Here is a 21,133-nt window from a genome sequence, read left to right as displayed (position 1 = left end):
ATTCTGTTTGGAAACTATTCATTTTGTTAAATTTTAAAGTTATGTTAGCTTGGAAAATATATTTCTTTTAATTTTATTTTATTCGATTTTAGCCTGGAGCTAAGCCACATAGCCCTGCTCTTTCCTCCAGTCTGACACTTCTCTTCAGTGGCTCTCATTTCTTAATTCTTTTTGCATGGCTTGCAGGATCTTAGTTCCCCAACCAGGGATTGAACCCAGGCCCACAGCAGTGAAAGTGCCGAGTCCTAGCCACTGGACCAGGGAATTCCCTCAGTTCTTAATTCTGTCTTGAGATATAGAAAGAAAAAATTATTTTCATTTACAAAAAAGATACAATGAACAATAACAGTTCAGGCTTTGCACTAATATCTACAAGAGTTTCTTTTAAAACATTTAAAAATATACGACCTTCCTCTTGTGTACTTTAAATTGGACTACAGAAATTATATCTGTAGGATTGTACACTTACTCCATAATAGATTAATAGTCTTTTTAACTATCCTGGATATTTATGAATACCTGTTAGTTCTGATTCTTTGACTTCTTTTTCTAATATATAAATAGTTAAAAACTGAGTTATTTTTCATGTGCTGCTTTTTAAATGAAATTCCTGAAATGACTATTTTCTTATTTCCTTCCACTATCAAAATCTCCAACTTTCAGTAGAGGGGAGATGGTATTATTACTAAAAGACACTTGGTAGTTTTAAAATTTAATCTATTTGATTTATTGTATAGTTGTTTTCCATCATATGTATCTCCTCAGCCATCAGTTCTTTCCTTTGAAAAAATAGCAAAAATAACAATTTGGTTTGTAACTAATAGTGCCTTGGAAACAGCATGAAAAAATCATTTTCTAAGAGATGCGGTATTTTTCTTCTCATATAAAAACAGAGAAAACCTCCTTGACATTCTGTTCCTTGCTGATTCATATGCACTGACATGACCTCTCTGTGTTCCTGTCTTGCTCTGGAAGCTTTGTGCTCACTCCTTAAGGGGAGGCCAATTATTTAAGATATGTGAACTCTAGTCTGTAACAGAGAGGTAAAAGATATGTCATTTATGATCATCACGTTATTTTTGAATGAAATCCATTAGATTATGGATGAATCACATGTCTGACTAAATTGTCAGACTATTTTTATTTTTAAAAAATAATAATACTAAATGGAATAATACTAAATGAATAGTCAAAACAGTAATTTTACCAGCACTTCTTTTCCTTCTCTGAGATTGCTGTACCAACATAGATCTCTTCTTGTTCTTTCTCTTTTAAAGATATTTATTATCCTGTATTCTTTTTCCAGTAATTTTTCATTCATCTTTATTGGTTCAGCTGAGATTCCCTGCATGAGATTCCATAATCCTCAGTTTTATACATAAAGCTCCAACAATCACATCAGTTTACCACCTAAGAACTAATTTTTATCATTGTATCCCTTTATCAGAGAATTTGAGAGTAACCTAATATTAAGATCTTATAAGTATTTGACAGGTGTTGGTCTATTTGAAAATTATATATTTTTTATATTCAGTTTGAATTCCTAATTTTAAGCAACAGAAGTTATCTATGACTGGTTAAGCAAAAAAGGAGTTTGTTTATTAAGAGGTTATTTGGAGGAGACAAACAGCTCAGCTTGCAAAATTAAAGCCTAAAACCATGACATAGTACTGACCTAGTGAGGAAATGCCATTGCTGCTGCTCCTTCCCCAACAAGCACTAAAGAAAACCATGGTAGCTTCCACTTTGCCATTTATGCCACTTGTGTATCACTAAAACCGTTTCACAACCTCTGCTGCCTCCAAAACCTGAAGTCTGCCACCACCCTCACCAGCAAGGAAGATTCCACATGAAGTTTCACTCTTCTAACTGCTTCTTAGTGAAGTCTCATGGGGTAAACCTTATGACTTTGTTCCAAACCTTTATAGATCAATGCTGGGATTCCTCTATCAGAACTCACCACAGGCTCTTGATAAACTGTTGACGCTTCTAACACCCGTTGAGTCTATTCGTCATTAAGTCTAGGTAGATGCACTGTAGCCTGGACTAACTAGGAACCCTCCTTTTTCCTCTGGGGCCCACTCACAACTAGAGGCTTTCGGGTCACTTCATAAAGAGGTCAAAGCAAGATTCCCAAAGTAATACACACATGCGCACGCACACACACACACACGCACACGCATACACACACACACACACACAGCCTTCAAAGAGTCCCACCTAACACTGTGCTGCTTTCTTAGTGGCAGGAGGCACAAGATACAATAAGTTATCTTTAACTTTGAAGAGGCTATCCTGATAGGCTGAAGATCACTGGACCCCTCAGAAACTTTATTGAGGTGTAGCTCTTATATTTTTATATGATGTTATCTCCCACTGTACTGCACTCGTATTAGACTCATATTTTTTACATACCTTTTCTTTATGAAGGATCTTGAGTATGTATTATGTATATGTACTGGAGACATATGTCATCAATGTAGTTGTCCTGTGTAATGGTGAGACAGTAATGGTCTTAATGAAATAAGTATATTGTGGTTCAGAGCCAAATAATTTATATAACCCTAAGATAAAATGGTTTATTACCCTACCTGTCATATGAAAATTGCTATTATAGGTGTTCTCTGTCTGTTGAAATAGAAGGGAAGAAGCATTTGCCAGATTAATAGTCATATACCTGGTGCTAAGAGTTCTAATAAAGAATGCACATCTGCAGCAGCAGCTTCATTGAAATGACTATCTAGTAATCTTATCTCCACCTCCAATTCCAACTGTATACTGTATGTGTGTTTAGGGCTCAACCGGGCTAGATAGGAGGCAGATTCAGATTAAAAGTGCATTCATCGTCTGATTCCCTCAGGCATCCGTTTTGACCACTAATTCACAATGGTATTCTGGGCCCCCAGTTTTAGTGTTAATCAGAGCTATTAGACAATAGTACCCAAAAGACCTGGTATTTCCCTTTCTCCAGTGCAGTTACCTTTATGAGGAAAGCCAAGTTGAGAGTTTACAGTTTATACCTGTGATGTCATTGCAATATATGTCTTCAGGTACTTGCATTCTCTACTTCACTCAAAAAACTCTGGGTCTGTGAATTGACTTAGGACTAGAAATTGGAAAAGACGTTACAAATTTTTGTTGCAGTGGCTCAAGTCAGACCTCTCTTCACTAAACCTGGATATCTTAATCATTTTATTAAGTTGGAATTTTTTTGGATGCCTATCTCTTTGGTCCATACAGATTGTCTGTTCAGGTAGCCAGAGCCAGTGGTCACTGCAGGTCAAAGTATTTTAACCCAATCCTTGTAGCAATCACAGTAACCATTTCCTCCTGCCTCTTCTAGTTAAGTGCTTCTCCCTGGGGTCTGCTACCTCCCTATCCCGCAGTCTACATTGAAAGCAGTGGTGCCCATCGGCTCTCCTGGCCTCTAGAAGACAGTGCTGTTCACTAATGCTGGCTTTTCCCTCCCAGGGAACAGTGTCAGGGAGTAGCTCGTGGCTGTGATGGCTGTGATTCTTGCCTTGAACTGAGAATTGTGAGCATCAATTAGGATTGTGAGCATTTCATTGTCTTTTTTTAAAGCTGTATTGTGGAATCAGAAGCAACTAATTTTGTGTTTGAATTCTTCATGCTCTTCATATTGTTCAGCATTAGAAGCCACTGGATCTCCCATAGTCTTGCCTTCATTTGTCACTTCATTTCAAGTGACTGCAGTTAATAATTTGTTACTTTGCTACTGTGGGCTGTGGGCTGCCAGATTTTACTTTTTTTTTTTTTCCAGAAAATTAGCTGCATTTTTAGAGCCATCAGCCCTTACAGAGTCAGATAACCATTCATAGATCTTCCTGACTTTCCTGAGGATCTACCGCCTTCAGCCACTTCTAGTAGCCATTGAGTATCAATCAGGGTTCTTATTTTAAGCAGAAGAAACTACCTCTGGCCAGTTAAGCAGCAGAAATATTTATTAAAAGGAAATATAGTTGTTGACCAAGTTGTTGAGAGCTGGAGAACCAGGGTCAAGGTAAAGCTTCCAGAAACAATACCAAAAACTACACCACAAAACTTGCTTAAAGATAAGTCCCTGTTTGCTGTGGCATTCCTATCAAGCACTGTGGGAACCCCCTGTTTAATTCAGTCATTGCAATAATCAACAGTTGAATGCTTCCCATCCTTATGAGCAAATGGGTGCTATCCAGAGCCCCTTCCTCTAACTGCTCACTTCTGAATCAGAGTCTTTCCCAGTTGACTCTGATTAGCAGAGCCTTTGGAGCAGAGCAAGCTAGATAACTGAGTTTTCTGGGGTTTACTTAAGGGAGTCATACTTCATAAGGTTAGAAATTCATCAAACATAGGAAGGGTATCAAAAACCAGAGAACATTACAGATGGCCACTACATACTTTGGGAATTTTTTCCAAGATGCTATGGTTACAGTAGAAATATTTTTCCAGCTTTTTAGTTTCTTGGCTAATTCTAAAACTGATCCTTTGAAGTCAAACTAGGTGGGTTTTATTCTTACTAAAACAGAGCATTAGCAATTGCCAGGTTCATCAGATATCTTGTAGAAAGTTTGTCACTTGGCCACCACAACTTCATTCTTTTTCAATAGCCTGAGGTTTCTACAGTTATGCCTAAATTATGTGACACTGTTCAGGGGGTATGCAATACTTTGGATAGATAAGGTTTTTGTTTCTATGTACTTATGCTAAATATTGATAATTTTAGAAGGTATGTATAAATAGATTTTCATTTAAATTTTTAAGTTTTAGTGATTAAACTTGTCCTTGAGTTAACCAAAAGTTTTTCCCCTTGGTAATTCTGGGGCATTTTGTATACATTAGTTATAGAACTTCTTTTTATAGAATGATGGCCACAAAGGTTACTAAAGAGAGCTTGATGGGCTTGTCTTTCTACTGAATTCGCCTAGATCAAGTTGGTGGCCTCTGTGTCCTTGGCACCATCTTTGTTCTCTGTATTTACTCCACACTCTGACAAGTGGGTCTCTTTCTTCTACCCTCCTCTCCATTTTCTTGCAACCAGACCTGTTATCCATGGCCTCTGCTATTTTTTTACAACTCTGATTTTAAGTATAAAACTGAAGAAAATGGTGAGAAACTGGACAGCAAAGTACTATTTATCAAATCAAGTCACATATTCTAAGCCTGAAAAGGAGAGGCTTCAGTTCTATACTATGTAGTAAGTGTTATGTATAGGTTTTGTTGTGTCTATTTTCACTGGTCCTTGTCACTTCTATCATTCTTTGAGCTTCTGGGTTGTTACAGAAGATTATGTTCAAAACCTGGCTGCCAGTCAGAACATTATTATACTAGTAAGTTTCAAAGTTAGATCCCTCCATTTCATTTGAGTCTTTTCCAGATGTTTTCCAAAGTAGATGACTTTCTCAGCATTTGATTTGAAGTACAATATTTTAGGATAAATTCTATATCCAGCATTCAGTGTACATTGGGATTGATTTATTAAATAATCCCACTGTTCCTGTCCTGTCACCATGGTGGTTTTTCATATTTTCATACTTGTTGCATGTATAATGTGATTATTACCTTGTACCAGGAAAATATTCATCATAGTTTCTTTGCCATTTTACAAGAATTTTAATATCTGCTTTTAATTCATCAGTGGGGACATTTGGCATATGAAATAACTTTGTTGCTTAGTTTTTCCTTTACAGTGTAGAGTGCTTATTCATTTAAGATTTGGTGTGACTATAATATATTCAACACTTTGCTTTTGTCCTCAATATTTATCCCATTCCTGTGGTTCACATTTTCCTTTTCTTGTGTATCATGTGTTGAAAATGAAAATATCTTGTCTAGGGTGGAGCTTAGCCACGGGACTAAACAAACATGCTCTCCTCTGCTCTTTGTTTATTTTAGTGGTTAAATTACTAAAAATCCTGTTAATAAAAAAAAAAAGAAGTTTTACATCTACCTTTTTTTTATTGGGTACTTTCATAGTACAAATCCCTTCCTTTCACCTTTCTTACCCAAAATGACTCCCACATCAGTTGTCAAGAGATTAGCGCAAGTAGCATCAAAGCCCTGAATTTAGTAAAAGAAATTAAACCACTTGAACAGAGTTTCCAAAACTCAGAAGGAATCTAAGATGGGCCATCCAAGGCATGTTCTTCTCATGTCAGTGGTAGAAGTACAAGAGGGAAAGCCCAAAACACTTTAATAAACACTGGAAGTTTCTGATTTTGTCGTATCTCTGGCATCTTGTTGGCCAAAGCAAGTCATACGGCCAAGCCCACATAGTCAAAAGGCAGTGAAGGACATTTCACTCACCATGAGGCCAAGCATGTTGCACAGTCAAATTCAACATCGATGGAGTGGAAATATCTATTTCTCCCATGGAGCTGGAGAGAAAGAATGGATGAATATTTGCCAGACAATAATTTAATATACCACACCACCCAATCTAGGTTAGCTACCCTCTTTCAAAGCATACTTCATCATATCGCTACCCTGTTTTATTTTCTTCTTAGCGCATGTTATCTGAAACTATGTTAATAGTTTATATTATGCATTCAATCAAGAACTATTCTCAGATACTTAACATGTACCAGGCAGTACTCCAAGTAGGATACATCAGTAAGTAAAATAGATAAATTTCATGCTAATTATCTATTTCCCCGACTAAAACATAAACTCTAAGAGAGGAAGGACTTTGTCTGTTTCGTGTTCTCAGTGTCTAGAATAAGCCGGCACATAGCAGATGTTCAATAAATTTTGTTTCATGAATAAAGGAATGCCATTAAACATGTATGTAATCTAACTCCATTTGCTCAGACTCTGTGTGTACTAGGCAATCTGGGGGATGTTTTTATAGTCAGCCTTATGAATTTAAGATACTCCAAGTCTTCTGTTGAGAAAAGGATCTATGCTTAGCATTTTGGTAAATCCAGGGTTTGTACCTCAGCAGCTGAAAACCAATCCTTGAATGTAATAGTAAGCTCACCAAGTTTCTCACCACCTTGAGAAACTTCTTAAGGGATGGACACCACTGGCTAAGTATACATTTAATTCCCTTCCAAACAGAAACAGCATTAAAGATAATGCAAAGGGATTTTTACATGGAATATATTATACCCAATAGCTCAAGAGAGTTCTGCTCACTGTAGATACTGTATCTTCTTTGCTTCAGGGCCCTATCAAAAATAGTTTTAATGATAAAGAATGTGTCCCTTTTTGTTAGGCTCATACATAGCAAGCACATAGGGTGTGGTGAAGAGCAAAATTAATTGATGCCATTACCAAGTTTTGAGTCATGAAAAGCCATGCTGTTCATTTACTTTGGGCTTTTAAAGTTCTGTTTCAAGAACTTTGTCTCAGAGTATGTATATATTGTACCAAACCAAGCAAAAACTTAACCAGAGAATGTCAGAATAGACCTGTTTATAGAAATTTGAACTGCATTATCAACAATCATCACAGGAATGTTCCCAACCCCCATTTCTGAAGCTGTAGTTGTTTTACTTTTACACTCAACCTATTAGTGTCTTAAGGTATATGGTCTCGCCAATCTCACATTCAAATGAAACCAGTCATAGCAATTCTCATATATAACTTCAGGTTCTTAAAACTTTTTCATGCACTTGGTTATAAAAAATATTAAATGCCTTTGCTATAATCATTCAAGAGCTACCATCATTTTCTGAAGAATATACTGTTATCTAATTACAGTGGTTAATAGTAAAATCTAAGTGATCATGAGCTATTTTTATAGAATTGGTGATATGGCACTGTTGAAAAATAAGAAGTAAGGTTTTACACAATTGTGTACCAAGAAAATTTTAAGTATATACTACAATCAAGATGACATGATCCCTACACTTTCAAGGTTTATAGTCTAGTAAAGATATGGGGGAACAAAACAGGAAATTGCCACACATGTGACAGTGCTGTGATGGAAGAGGGACAGGGAGCTGTAGGAGCCCATGAAATGGGGACTGAATGAAATCTTCGTGGATCAGAGAACCCTTCCCAGGATGATGTCTAAGCTTAAACTTAAGGAATTACTTCTCTCTCCCTATGCCCAGTACGTAGGGAAATCTATCTTAGAACATATCCAGATTCTGACCGCCTCAATTGCTATCACCACTGTCCAAGCCACTATCGTCTTTTGCCTGGACTTCTACAAAAGCCTCCTAATTGGTATCTTTACTTCTACTCTTGCCCTCCAAAGTCTATTCTTAACACAGTAGGCAAAGTCATTTTTTGAAACTTAAGTCATATTAGTCACTTCCCTGCATAAAACCTTGAAACAGCTTCATCTCACTCAATAAAAGCCAGAGTCGTTGCAGGGCCCTACATGACCCGGCCTCCTCCTGAAAATACCAAACAGAACAGGGAAATACTATGACTTTCTCACAGGTTTTTAGTGTCATCTAATACTCAATTCAGTCTTTTCAAAATTTTACTAAACTGAACCTGCGGGTGAAATTGAAAAATGAGAATCTTGATTTAGTAAGTACAGTTAACTATACACTGTTTCAGATTTGACCCACATATCATTTTGAGGCATCTTTTTCAGCTATGACAGCCCTTAAAACCAAGTGCAAAAATAGACAGTATCTAGAGCCAAATTGCTGTATTGCAATGTACTAAACCAAGATTTTCAAATATAATGAAGCATTATTCAATTGCCTTAGTCTCACTTTTTTTTTAATATATGTGTTTCATAATATGAATAACATGTTAGTAGAAAAATACAATATGTGTTCATAAATTAATGAAAAGACGTTTCTTAGGGGTAAAATGTTTCTATTTTAGACCAGGGGTTTTCTCCACACTCATGTCTAGGAAAAGATTCCTGTAAAGACTTTTAACAGGACAGTGTAGTGAGGGAAGCACTTTCATACATTTGTTGAGAAAGTTAACTATTCAGTCTGTACTCTCATTTCTCCTAATTGGATGACAGTGTTTGAGAGGGAGAATCAAGATGCAAAGAGTTGTAAAACAGATGTCATAATTGATTTACACCACAGTTATTTTAATGCTAGATTTAAAGTTATTTTAAAATATACTTCTCTCCCTAAGAGCTTCAGTGTAACACAGAACACTATTTGTTTCATTTGTTTTGTTTTACTGTTGTAACGCTGATAGAAAAGCTATAAGCTTAGGGAAGAGTAGAGAGTCAGTAAGACTTAAAGCATTTCAGAGAACAGTTAGATTGCTTGTGGAGTGATCAAGAATGAAATTTTTTTTGAATTGAGGTATAGTTGATGTACAGTATTATATAAATTTCAGGTGTTCAGCATAGTGATTCACAATTTTAAAGGTTATATTCCAGTTATAGTTATTATAAAATATTGGCTATATTCCCTGTGTTGTACAATATACCCTTGTAGCTTATTATTTAATACATAGTAACTTGTACCTCTTAATCCCCTGCTTCTGTCTTGCCCCTTCTCCCCTCCTGTTTCCCTACTGGTAACCACTAGTTTGTTCTCCATATCTGTGAGTCTGCTTCTTTTTTTTTTTTTTAATTCACTAGTTTGTTGTATTTTTTTAGATTCCACTTATAAGTGATATCACACAGTATTTTTCTTTGTCTGACTTATTTCACTTAGCATAATGCCCTCCAAGTTCATCCATGCTGTTGCAAATGAAATAACTTTTAAAGCAACAATGATAGACTGTCATTTACTTTTCTAGAAAACAGGATTGAGATGAAATTCATGAGTAAGTTCATCAATAAGTCAAGTATCATATTTATATGATACAAAAGTAATACAAAATTTGACCTCATTTTCAAGGACTTATGAGATGATCAGTCCAAAGATATATTTAAAACTTAGTGCATTATATGAGGCAGGACACGATTGTTGTAATACTTAACTCAGCCTGTCATTGCTCTGAGCATTCAGAAAAGGGAACGTCAAGAAAGACTGAAATGTAACAGAAAAGACTACGTAGAGACCGTAGTTCTTCATCTAGCCTTAAAGAACTGTGGCAAACAGTGCTAATTCCCTATATAATAAAAAGTCTCCCCTTCTGCCTACTAACAGAATGCCAGGGTTATTAAAGGTAGCACATTAATAGTTTGTTACAAGCACACAACTCCTCAAACTCCTCTGCAGCCTTGAATGACCACGTAACCTAGTTCTAGGCACTGAGACTTCTAAGAAAGCTACTGTTTTCCTAGTAAAAAGGGTCAGACTGCTTTTGCAAGTATGTATTTTGCCTGTCCTTCCTCTTCTTTCCTGTGTCAAGCACAGGCTAATGCCTGAAGGTGCAATAGCCATCTTATAACAAAAGGGAAAAAATATATGCTGAAGATACCCATGTAGGAAAATAGTCTGGTTTCTGGACTGCTTACCAGCTCTACACTGCTTACCCCTAGAGGCCGTGGTACATTAAATAATAAACTCTTATTTAAGCCACTGTTTGTCAAATTTCTGTTACACACAGCTGAATACACTTCAGACTGATGAGAATGTTTGAGGTTGAAGTAAAAAAAAGTGAAGGAAAAGAAGCATCAAGCCACAGTGACATCAACAATATGAACACACAATTTAGGATCAGAATGGATGTTACTTGTCTGAGTACCATGTAGAGACTGAAGGCCCCTAGAATGAAGTTTGTATTGACTCAACTACTTTTAAATATATAAGTTGCCTTAAATATTTTAGGAAAGTATTTTTAATTATTTTGCTTGTCATCATCTATGAATTAACAAAAAACTTGGCATTCTTCTGTCCATTTTTCTTAAATGAAGGCAGAATTCCATAGGTCCCTATATATATATATATATAGTGTGTGTGTGTGTGTGTGTGTGTGTGTGTGTGGTACGCGGGCCTCTCACTGTTGTGGCCTCTCCCATTGCGGAGCACAGGCTCTGGATGCGCAGGCTCAGCGGCCATGGCTCACGGGCCTAGCCGCTCCGCGGCACGTGGGATCTTCCCGGACCGGGGCACGAACCCGCATCCCCTGCATTGGCAGGCGGACTCTCAACCACTGCGCCACCAGGGAAGCCCAGGTCCCTATATTTAAATATATTCAATAGTCCATCAGTCAATGGTAGACTTCTCTGGGCTTTCCCCATTATTTCAAGACCTTAAACTATCATCAAGGATAGGCCATTGCAGTAATTTTGCATGTCTTTCCAACAAGTTAACACCACAGAAATGCTTTATTCAGACAAAAATTAGTCACCTGAACTGGATATTGTTTGTCAGCATTATGATGGAGGGCCAATTCCTGTAAAGGATTGACATCCAGCATTATTTCAAAGAAATCATATTTTTTTAAAGTATGATATCATCACTTGTTTTCTTAGCTACAATACAGTAATCTCTGATTTAAAATAAGGAAAAAGAAAATTCTCAAAATAGTAAAGTATATAATGCAGTGAGGATAGCTTAATTGTGTTTGAACTGAAAGATAACAATCTCTTTAAAAGGAGGAAAGCTTAAAATCACGCAGTTTAATAAAAGTAGTTAGCATTCAGTTTGTCTCTGGTGAGAAAGAGCTAGTAGAGTTTCATGTAGGGAAGAATGGTAGTCACTGAGATACCTCATTCTTCTGGTCCCCTTGGGGGAAGTGAAAGAATGAATAGGTGCAGCTATACACTGAAGAACACTTACTCTGCTTTTATGGCTGAAATCCATGTATCCTAAATCTCATAGCATGTTTTCAACTAGGCTATAAATTGTAAAATTAGATTATGGTTTAAAAAGTACCTGCTGAAATAATTGATGACACTTGAATTTTATTATGAATAAGTTTATTACCATAAGAAATTATGTTGAAAATGTCACTTTAGGAATTGAAAAAGTCTTTGATTGATGAGTTCTATTATGTATTCAGTACATGATAATCCATAATATGATGAAATCCCCTGCAACCAGGGTCCTTATACTTCTCACAAAACATAGAATTGCCAGCCAGTGGGTTGAGAAAGGGGGGTATACAACTAAGAAGAAAGAATAATCAAAAGACCACCCTGAATCAATTGCTTCTTTACCACAAGGGGGTAAAATATTTCCTAGGAAAAGGGATAAATTATATAATCACTAAATATTTCCATGCCATCTATAAGTTTTTTTTTCCAGGAAAGTTTTGAACCAATTATTAAATGATATGCAATGAAATGCATATGTCACTTAAAAGATTCTTATGCGTATCTTTCACTCATCATTTATAGGTCAGGAAAAATTACCCTGTCTGGCAGGTAACTGACTTAAGTTTGGCAGAAGAACAGCTTCTCTATAGTTATAACTTAATCTGTAGAGATCCTTTTGGAGTTGCCATTTCTGTTTAGAAACTTGCTATAAGATGACAGATGGGCAGTGGTGACATAGAACAGCCTAAACTACAGGCATCATCATAACTGGTAAAAGCTGCTTCAGTAATACTGAAAATAAGAACAGTTACCCCTTGCAGCATCTGCTAATGGGCTTTTCTCATATTTTCTAACAAAAATCTAACGTTTGGCATAATTATTCAGCAAGAATCATGGAGTCTTTGACCTTCTTATGTATTTAGTTTTTTCCAAATTTCCCTGCTGGAAGAATTACTATGTTTGCCTTTAGAACCATCTGATCTGGGATGTGGGAAGCTAATGGAGCACTGAATTTTATGTACCAAGTTATGGGAAAGAAAGTATTTTTGTGCCCTGCACTGAAATGCCATCTTACTGGCTTCTTCATATGGCAGCCCAGCTGACGGAGGCATAATATTCTGTGGCCTTGAAAGAGTTATTCTGGGAAGTGAATGCTAAAGTTAACTCAGAGAATTGCCATTCTATCTTCCCACAGTGAAAAATGAAATGGATCAAAGCATCTGTAAAGCAAAAACCAAAGTGATTATTCATTTCTTTCCTTGTTTAAGAAACATGCCGTTACACTACTGCTGTAGTTCTCTCCTCCAACCCTGATGCCAGTAATTGCACATTCAGATCTACCACACAGAGTCTGACCCAGAGCTATACCCAAAGAGCAACCACATCCAAGACACAGAAGGAAAGCCAAAAATAATGAAAGCCTCTGTATCTGAAAAGATTCTTATTTAAGATCTCAGGTGAGCCTATAGAATTGTGGACCAGGCAATCAGACATCAATCAGAAATGCAGTTTCTTTTCATTTGCCTTGTATTTCTTGAAGTCCTACCAAGAAGTGCTCCAGCAGAGAGCAAACAGAGATGACTGCTTAAACAGCACCTTTGCTCCACAGGAAAAGTTTCTTTTAGGTAAACAGTCTTCAATTCCTATGTAGATTTTACTGTGTGTGGATATGTATTAGGGCTAAAACCAAAAGGCAAATCAATGATTAGACATTATTTCTGAAGGCAGAGAGAAGTCATTAATCTTATTTGTACCTAATTTAATAACATATTAATTAGATTAGCTGTTTGGTGCTGGTGTGAGATATAGTACCTGTATACCTGTAGGGTTCTTTGGTTACAAGCAATACAACTGCATCAGGCTAACATTAGGATAAGGGATTTTGTTGAAGGGATATCCAAGGCTTGCAGAATTGTTGGAAGGCTGTACATTAGACTTAGAAATGGGCAAAAGAAGCAAGTCATCTTTGGAAATTCAGAGGCAGCAACATTAACAACTTTGTCACAATTAAAAAACAACAGCAACAATAACTGGGCAGACTACCATTACTAGGAGTGGACAAAACTAACTGTATTCTTTTTGTTTCTCCACACAGTGTATAAATTCCAGGGAGGGAGCATCTGACTGGATTAGTTTGGGTTACATACCTGTCCTCTGGCTAGGAGAGGGCAAAATTCCTAATTACAGTCCGTCAGACTATATCCAATGGGAAAGAATTAATACCCAAATGAAATTCAAGTTGCCACTAAAAAGGAGTGATAGATGCTGAAAGCCAAAAAGCAATAGATATTCACTACAGCTACCATTTATTCAGTGTGTATGGTTTATTAGTCATTGCATTTCGCCTTGTAACAGGCCTCATAGTCAGTTACTATTCTACAGGTAAGAAAACTTAAGCTTTGAGAAAGGTTAGGTAACTTGTCTAGGTTATACCACTAGAAAATGGCAGAATTGGTACTCCAGAGGAATATTTCTGACCACTAGACTCCGTGCTCCCTGTAGACAGATCTGTGTATTACCAATGTTGAGAGTACTTACTGAGCCTGTCTCTCAGGGGTAAAAGACAAGCAAAAAAGATATTTAGCAAATGCTATATATAAGTATATTAAATCCACCAGTAGTTCTGTACAATGTAGAGGTGCTTTATTAGGATCAAACTTTGGGAATAAATGTTATGTAAACGCACAATGCATGTATTTGCAAATGACTTTTTTTCTCTGGTGGAAATTCAAGGTTTAGCTTCTTAATATAATGAAGGGTTTGAAGTTATCAGCGAATAACGGTCTTGAGCCTGCAGATCAAGCTTTATAAATAGGCTTGATTTGTAAGGAAGAGATTAAGGGAAGTAAAAAGTATCCAGTGTTCTCCACTTATATAGTGACAGCCATCCAGGCCAGAAAAAATTGCATAAAATGGAATGAACTACTAGACCCGTTTTTACTGGTAGCTTTCTTTTTGACCTTTGCAAAGTCACTTTCCTTCTATTTAGCCATCAGTAATGAAGCGATGCCAGTAATCCCCCTAATCCCAAGAATGAAGTGAGATGATGAGTGTACTATACTTGGTGACCTCTAAACCAGGATTTCTCAACGTTGGCACTATTGGCATTTTGGTCCTGATAATTAATTGTTGTTGGGGGTAGTATAGCCATTGGCTGTTTAGCAGCATCCCTGGCCTCTACCTAGTGGATGCAGTAGCACCCTTAGTTGTGGCACCAAAACCAGTCTCCAAAAGCACTACTAATTTTCTCAATGACATTCTTCTGTTTACTAAAATAAGTACCCTAAAGTCATAAAGATATTTTTCCAAGGGACTTATAAAAATTATTTTGAATGTTTTTCCTTTGTCTTCCTACCCTCCCACCACTTTTCTAAATTTATCTTCGGGAGCAAAAAAAGTGCTTACCACTGAATAGGATGGTCTTCCTGGTCTCTTCCAGCTCTAGGGTTTCATGTTTTTATGCCATTTCCAGATCTAATAATCAGCCAATACAGTGTAGCCTTACCAGTTTGTCTTAAGTCATATGTCCCCCAAGGCAACTTTGAGATTGAGATTTGTGTGCAGGAAATTAGAGAATTCTTTTAGGACCAGCTTCTACGTGGGGAGAAAGAAGTAGGTTTGGGCAAAGGGAGGAGTTGCAATGCAGCTGCATAAGGGCTTCAGCTAATCCCATAGAGCCCTGGAACTGGGCTGGCCCTTTACAGTTGAATCACCTTGAGGCAAGGTATCTGGGCCTTTATACCCCCTGCAAAGACCAGTCATTGAATATGGGAGACTCTCAGAGAGAGGGCATGACCTTGGTCAAGGTAGCAATTCCTAGAGGGGGATTCAGCTGAGCCCCACCAGCCACCAACACTCCCAGCAACTATGGGAATTAGTCCTGAAAGTAGACTCTAGGTGGTGGTCTACAGTCCATTCCTTTCACTACTCAAGTCTATTTCCTTTATATAGGTTCTTGTAACAGTTCCTCCAGGATTCTGTTTGGTCTTCTGATTTTCTTTTGTGGGGAAACAAAAAAGGAAAGTTGGTGGGATGAGCTGTAATTCCTACTTCTTTACCTGGTCTCAAGGCTACAAGTGATTCTCGTCTCCCTCCTCCACTCCTTTTTCTAGATTTCTCTACCCTTGACTGAACTCTGCTGTTCTGGGGGCTTACCTGAGGAGATAACCCAGATCCACAGTCATAAGACCTCTAAGGCTCTGTTGCCACGTGTTTCTCAGGCTATGGCTGCTGAACTTGTCTATTTACAGGTAAAATGAGGCAAGGCAGTTCCAAGAATTGCCCTCCTGGATCACCTAGGTGTCAAACATAGTCTTACCTTACCCCGTTGTGTAACAGCCCTATCTCTTCTTGCTGATCAGGATCAATAACCCCTGCCTTCTTTCCTTGCGTACAGTTTTTTGGCCTGAGGAGCCCGAAGTGACCAGGTGGCAGTACCAGCTTAAAGTTTAATGGGACTTATACTGTGTCCTTTGTTGGGATAGCAACAGAAAATGAGGACCTCTAAAGCCTAGAGTTTGCTGGAATGGGAACACAAAGTCTCCAAGCCAACTGTTAACAATGATGATAAGTAGGGCCACTGTTACTGCCACCTCCTGGTTCTGGGAACTACGAATTCTACTTCCTGGGAACACAGCTCCTTATAATGTTTGTTGATCTAGGGTGTATTCTGTATCCTAGAGAATGGATTATAGGATATCATCTCTAAGGTGGAGTCTCAACTGTACCTTCAATCGATCATTCCATCACTATTAGGCCAGCAGCTTCTAGGTGGTGTAGTTTGTGATAGGACTTCTACTGTTAGCCATAGGTTGTGGCCTTCCTACTGTTGCTTTCTGTATGCTTCCAGGAGCCATCATAGCAGTGTCAGTGTCATCTCATGTAGTCTTGCTAGGGTGTTAAATCCTGTGAGAGAATGCTCTCATGTCAATAAACTCTCCCTTATCCAAGCTTATATTCTATCTCTTCTTGATCCAGCACTGTCTCGTACATAGTCTCCTGCCTCCTGCTGGTACATGTTGGCTGGCTCCTACAGGGCCTTTGCGATATAGTCCCTTTCTTTCCTTAGCAGGCACCTCACTTCCCAGGGTGGATTATGATGTAGTTCGATAGATGGCATTAGTCTGGGGGCCAGGTCTTGAAGACAAGAGGTGTAAATCTTAGTGGAAGAGTTGCAGGGGTGGAGGTGCGTGTGTCATCTTATAAGACGGAGGGCTATTTATTGCCTTCAGGCAACAAGAGAGTACTAGTCTCTAGGTAGATGTATTGTATAATATAAATCACAGTTTAATAGAGCTTAGTTCTGGATCATGACATGAGTGACTTAACATGTTCTTTTATATAATTTTATTTTATTAAGTTCTCTTTAAAAAATAAGACTTTATAGATAATCATCATATAATTAAACATACATGATATATAAAGAGCTATTTATAGGCTATACACAATATAAAAAGATAAGTAAGTATTATCCAAATGAAAATATTTGGATTGCTTTTCAAAACTGATAATTATGGGAACAAGAAAGGAAAAAAAAGGAAGGCTCCAAAGCACCCAGTTACAGAATTTCTATTTCTTATAGACATTAATATAGTATTCTCATTTCAAGGCTATTTTTAGTCCAAAATGGTGAGAGAGTATTATGTTCACTTAGTTGTAAAATCTATGTCTTGATCAAAGAACTCTTCTTCTATTTCTGGACTGGTAATAGTCTTTGCAAACTCTAGCAATACATCAATACTCATTCTTGCACTTTTATTCCTTGAGAATACAGTTATACCAGCAGGGAGTGTACCAGTGTAGAAGGGAGTATAGCCACCAAGGGTCGAATCTTGAAATCTGAGAGGGTGAAGAAGCTGGGTTTTAGGTAAGAAATGCAAATAAATTGTTTCTGTGAAAGCCTGTCATGCTTCTTAACTAACTTGCTAATTCTGTTCACATAATTAGACTTTGAAAACTGGTTGGATAATGACTTGTCTCATAAATTCACTTATCGTGTATTTATTGAACCTCTGTTATGTGCATAATCCTTTGGCTAAAACATAATTATTTTTTCCCAGGAGGAGCACAATACCCAGACTGCCTCTCTTGTGAAGTCTACCTTAGGGCATGGACTGGTGAGAAAGGCTTATGTCTAAAGCAGAATTCTTGATTTCTACCACCCATTCCCTGCCAGGTTTTCTCCTTCAGAAGTCTTTCTTATCTCAGTAAATGGCACAGTCACTCAAACCAAAATCCTGGAAGTCATCCTCTTTCCACAACTCACATAGTCTTCCAACAAGACTGACAAACATACTCCAAAATAATACTGAATTCATCAACTTTTTATCACCTCTCCATTGCATCCTCTCTAGCCCAAGCTAATATCATCTTTTGGCAGGTCAAATATGCCTTAGAATATCTCCTCCGTCTCCACTACTATGTCATAAGACCAGGCCACCATCATCTTTACCAGGACTACTTGCTTCCGTTCTTATGCCCCCCTTCCCCACTGCAGTGTATTGTCCATCCAGCATCTCGTGATCTATCTTCTCAAAGCATAAATCTGATCATCATGTTACCAAACTTGAAATCTTCCAAAGTTTTCCTAAAGGCTATCTCTTAGCCATTTTAGCTAAAATCACACCACACGTTCCTCCCAGGAGCTGCCATGCCTTATTTTTTCTCCCTAGCACTTATTTTTTTCCCCTAGCACTTAACAGTAACTGAAACGATTTTACTCTTTTAAATGGTGTTGTCTGTTTCCCCCAAAGAATAATGATGCACTTTAAAAGAAAAAAAGCTGTATGTTCCAATACATACCCCAGTGCCCGGTATTTTGTAGGCATTCAGTAAATAGTTGCTGAATAAATGAGAGTGGCAGTCACAGCCAGGACTGAGCCTGGGGTGATTCCTCTTACTGAAATAATTGTTCTATTCAGTAGGGTCTGAGAAAAACCTGTACTTATTTTGTTAACTTTGTTTTATGAAGAGCCCCTTCACTGTGTCCGCATCTCATATGTCAATTTTATGTTGAAAAAAAAAATGGTACTGTGGTCCCTTGCTGTCATCTTATGCTGCTATCAGTCTTCTATCTCCACCTAACCATGAGCATTACTTGTCACTGGCAGATGAACATGATTTTCAGCCATGAGAAAATAATAAAAGGTTCTTAGTTCTAGGGAATTCTAAGATTTTTCATAATGTTTTCAATGAAATAAATTAACCTCTGTTCTTTCATTTTATGGAAATGGCTCTGAATGTCATTAAAAACACACATGTTTGTGACTAGATGGATTTCAGGACTTAACATCTTGTGTTAATCTTGTTTTTTAAATCCCACTGCCAACCACTTTTGCTCGGTTGGACCACCCATATTTGGGTTTCGATGATGCATTCTTTTACGAATAGGGCCTTTTTTTCCCCATTGGAGTTTCCTACCTTATATACAAATGACTGTTTTCTACTTGCAAGGGAAAAGATACTACAATGAGCAAGTTTATGCTCCCTCATCAATTTGAATTTATTGTCAGATTTTTTTTTCCTTTTCCTAATATGATGATTTCCTTAAATCAGTAGAAGTAATATTCCCTGTAGCTGTAGAATCTGATTTCAAAGAGGAAGAGGTACAATCCAGGTTAGCAGCAGAGGGAATGTGGATATGTCCCCTTAGAGAACTCAGAATTAATGCCACTTCCCTTCCCATTTCCTGCATTTCCATTTTCAATGCCCTTGACTCTGTCAAGCAAGATGTATTTACTGAGGCCTGCTACCTGTCCAGCACGATAAAAGATACTGTGGGATAAAGCAGGGGTTTGCCAAACATGACTAATGGACCAAATTCAGCTTGCTTCCTATTTTTTAATAAAGTTTTATTGGAACACAGCTACATCCATTTGTTTGCATATTATCTATGGCTACTTGCATGCTACAAGAGCAGAGTTGAGTAATTGTGACTGAGACCATAGGGCCCAAAAAGCCTAAAATATATACTGTCTGGACCCCTACAAAAAAGTCTGCCAACCCCTAGTATATAAAGCATTGACTCCGATTCTCATAGAGTTTATGAATTAATTGGGCTGGTTGTTAACACATGGAGTAATTGGTGAATCGATAAATGACAAATTGTGTGATACTGAAAAGAATAGGCACCACAGAATATTTATTGGTTGGAAGATAAATCTAATCTGCAAAGAAGCAATTAGTTAAGCATGCTGAAGTACGGAAAGCTTCCTTATACTGCCTTTCCCCCCTTATTCTGTGCTTTTCTTTGTCGAGTCCCAGATATGCTATAAAATTAAAAGATATTCAAAACCTCATTGTCAAGGCTTTTCCCAGATGTGTGTCCTCCATAATTCCCCCAAAGAGATGGCGTTGGAGAAATAGGACAGGATTCTTAAGACTGCAACATTGTTTAGAACCATGCCTGGCATATTATAGGTCCTCAGCTATGCTTGAATAAGTGAAAGAACCTGCAGATCTAAAGGAAAGAAAATTCTGTTCAAGCAATAGCGAATGTTATTGAATATGCAGGAAGTGCCACCTTAGAATGGTGTTTCTCAGCAGGAAAGCTCCTAGTTCTTTAAGAATTAAATGGTAGTGGGCATATAAACGAGCCTGACACATGGCATGTTATAAGTGCTTAATAAGTCTTTACTGTCATTATTTAGAGGAAATTGCGTATTTTCTTTCAGACATAGTACTAATTATACTAATATACATGAAAGTAAGAAAAGCATATAAATTAACCCTTGATTGTATCACCCTCTCAATTAAGTATTAAGAAAACATTTGTACTTAGGAAGTACATAACAGAGCAATTCACAATAGTGTAAAACTAGCTGTTTCATCGGTGTAGAAACATTGTTTTTTGATTTGGTTGTGCTGATTATCAATAATAAGCCATTAATATCTTTTAAATATCAAGAGAAATTAACTACAGTAGATGAAGCTGTATCTACTCAGCTGCTTCCCTTTATAAAAAAACATTTTATTTTAGTTTAATGTAAATTCTAAGAATACCACTCAATGAATTTTCCCAAAGAAAGCACACCTGTGTAACCACCACTTAAGTCAAGCAGAAAATTGCCAACATCTCAGACACCCCCAACCCCGGCCTCCTTCCAATCACTACTACTCCACCAAAGGGAACGTTCTTCCATAGGAACGTATATTGTAAAGACTAATGGAGGGGATGTTAGCACATTCTTTTAAGAAGTCCACAGACTCCTTTAGGCCTTTGAGAACAATCTGGCATTTTAAGAAGAGAATAGTTTTCTGACACTGAAGTATTTCATGCTAAACATGTCAAAGTGCTTTTTACATCATCAGTAATATGCTTTGACATGTTTAATATGAAAGCCTTCAGGGGCAGACAGTTATTTTCCCTTCTTAAAATAGAGAATGAGGCAGGGTTTAACTACATGAAAAAGTTCATGATTAAAAAAACAACAGCAGTAATCAATCTGTCGTGGCTTCACTAGAATGCCCATTAGTCAGTCATGCAAACTTCACTAGACATGAAGATGTGGAAAGTGAACTGGAATGAACCTCTGTTCTGCTCTTATCCCA

General features: G+C 37.4%; 1 protein-coding gene across 4 annotated transcripts in view; it reads left to right on the top strand.

Annotated features, from left to right (window-relative positions):
- Positions 1-21,133, top strand: part of CCDC91 (coiled-coil domain containing 91) — a 401,471-nt gene that overhangs the window by 356,685 nt on the left and 23,653 nt on the right. The window contains exon 13 of one of the 4 annotated variants that reach the window (XM_082636830.1): positions 17,644-20,170. The exons of the other annotated variants lie outside the window; for them this stretch is intronic. Within the exon in view, the coding sequence (XP_082492956.1) occupies positions 17,644-17,721 (78 nt within the window). The 3' untranslated portion in view covers positions 17,722-20,170. Of the gene's footprint in view, positions 1-17,643; positions 20,171-21,133 lie in introns of those variants that run through there. 4 annotated transcript variants of the gene reach the window in all.

The sequence above is a fragment of the Mesoplodon mirus genome (genome assembly GCF_964341445.2).
Source record: "Mesoplodon mirus genome assembly, chromosome: 11".
NCBI classification, from domain to species: Eukaryota; Metazoa; Chordata; class Mammalia; order Artiodactyla; family Ziphiidae; genus Mesoplodon; species Mesoplodon mirus.
The sequence above is the reverse complement of the archived record's forward strand: the minus strand, read 5'-3'. Positions and strand labels throughout refer to the sequence as shown.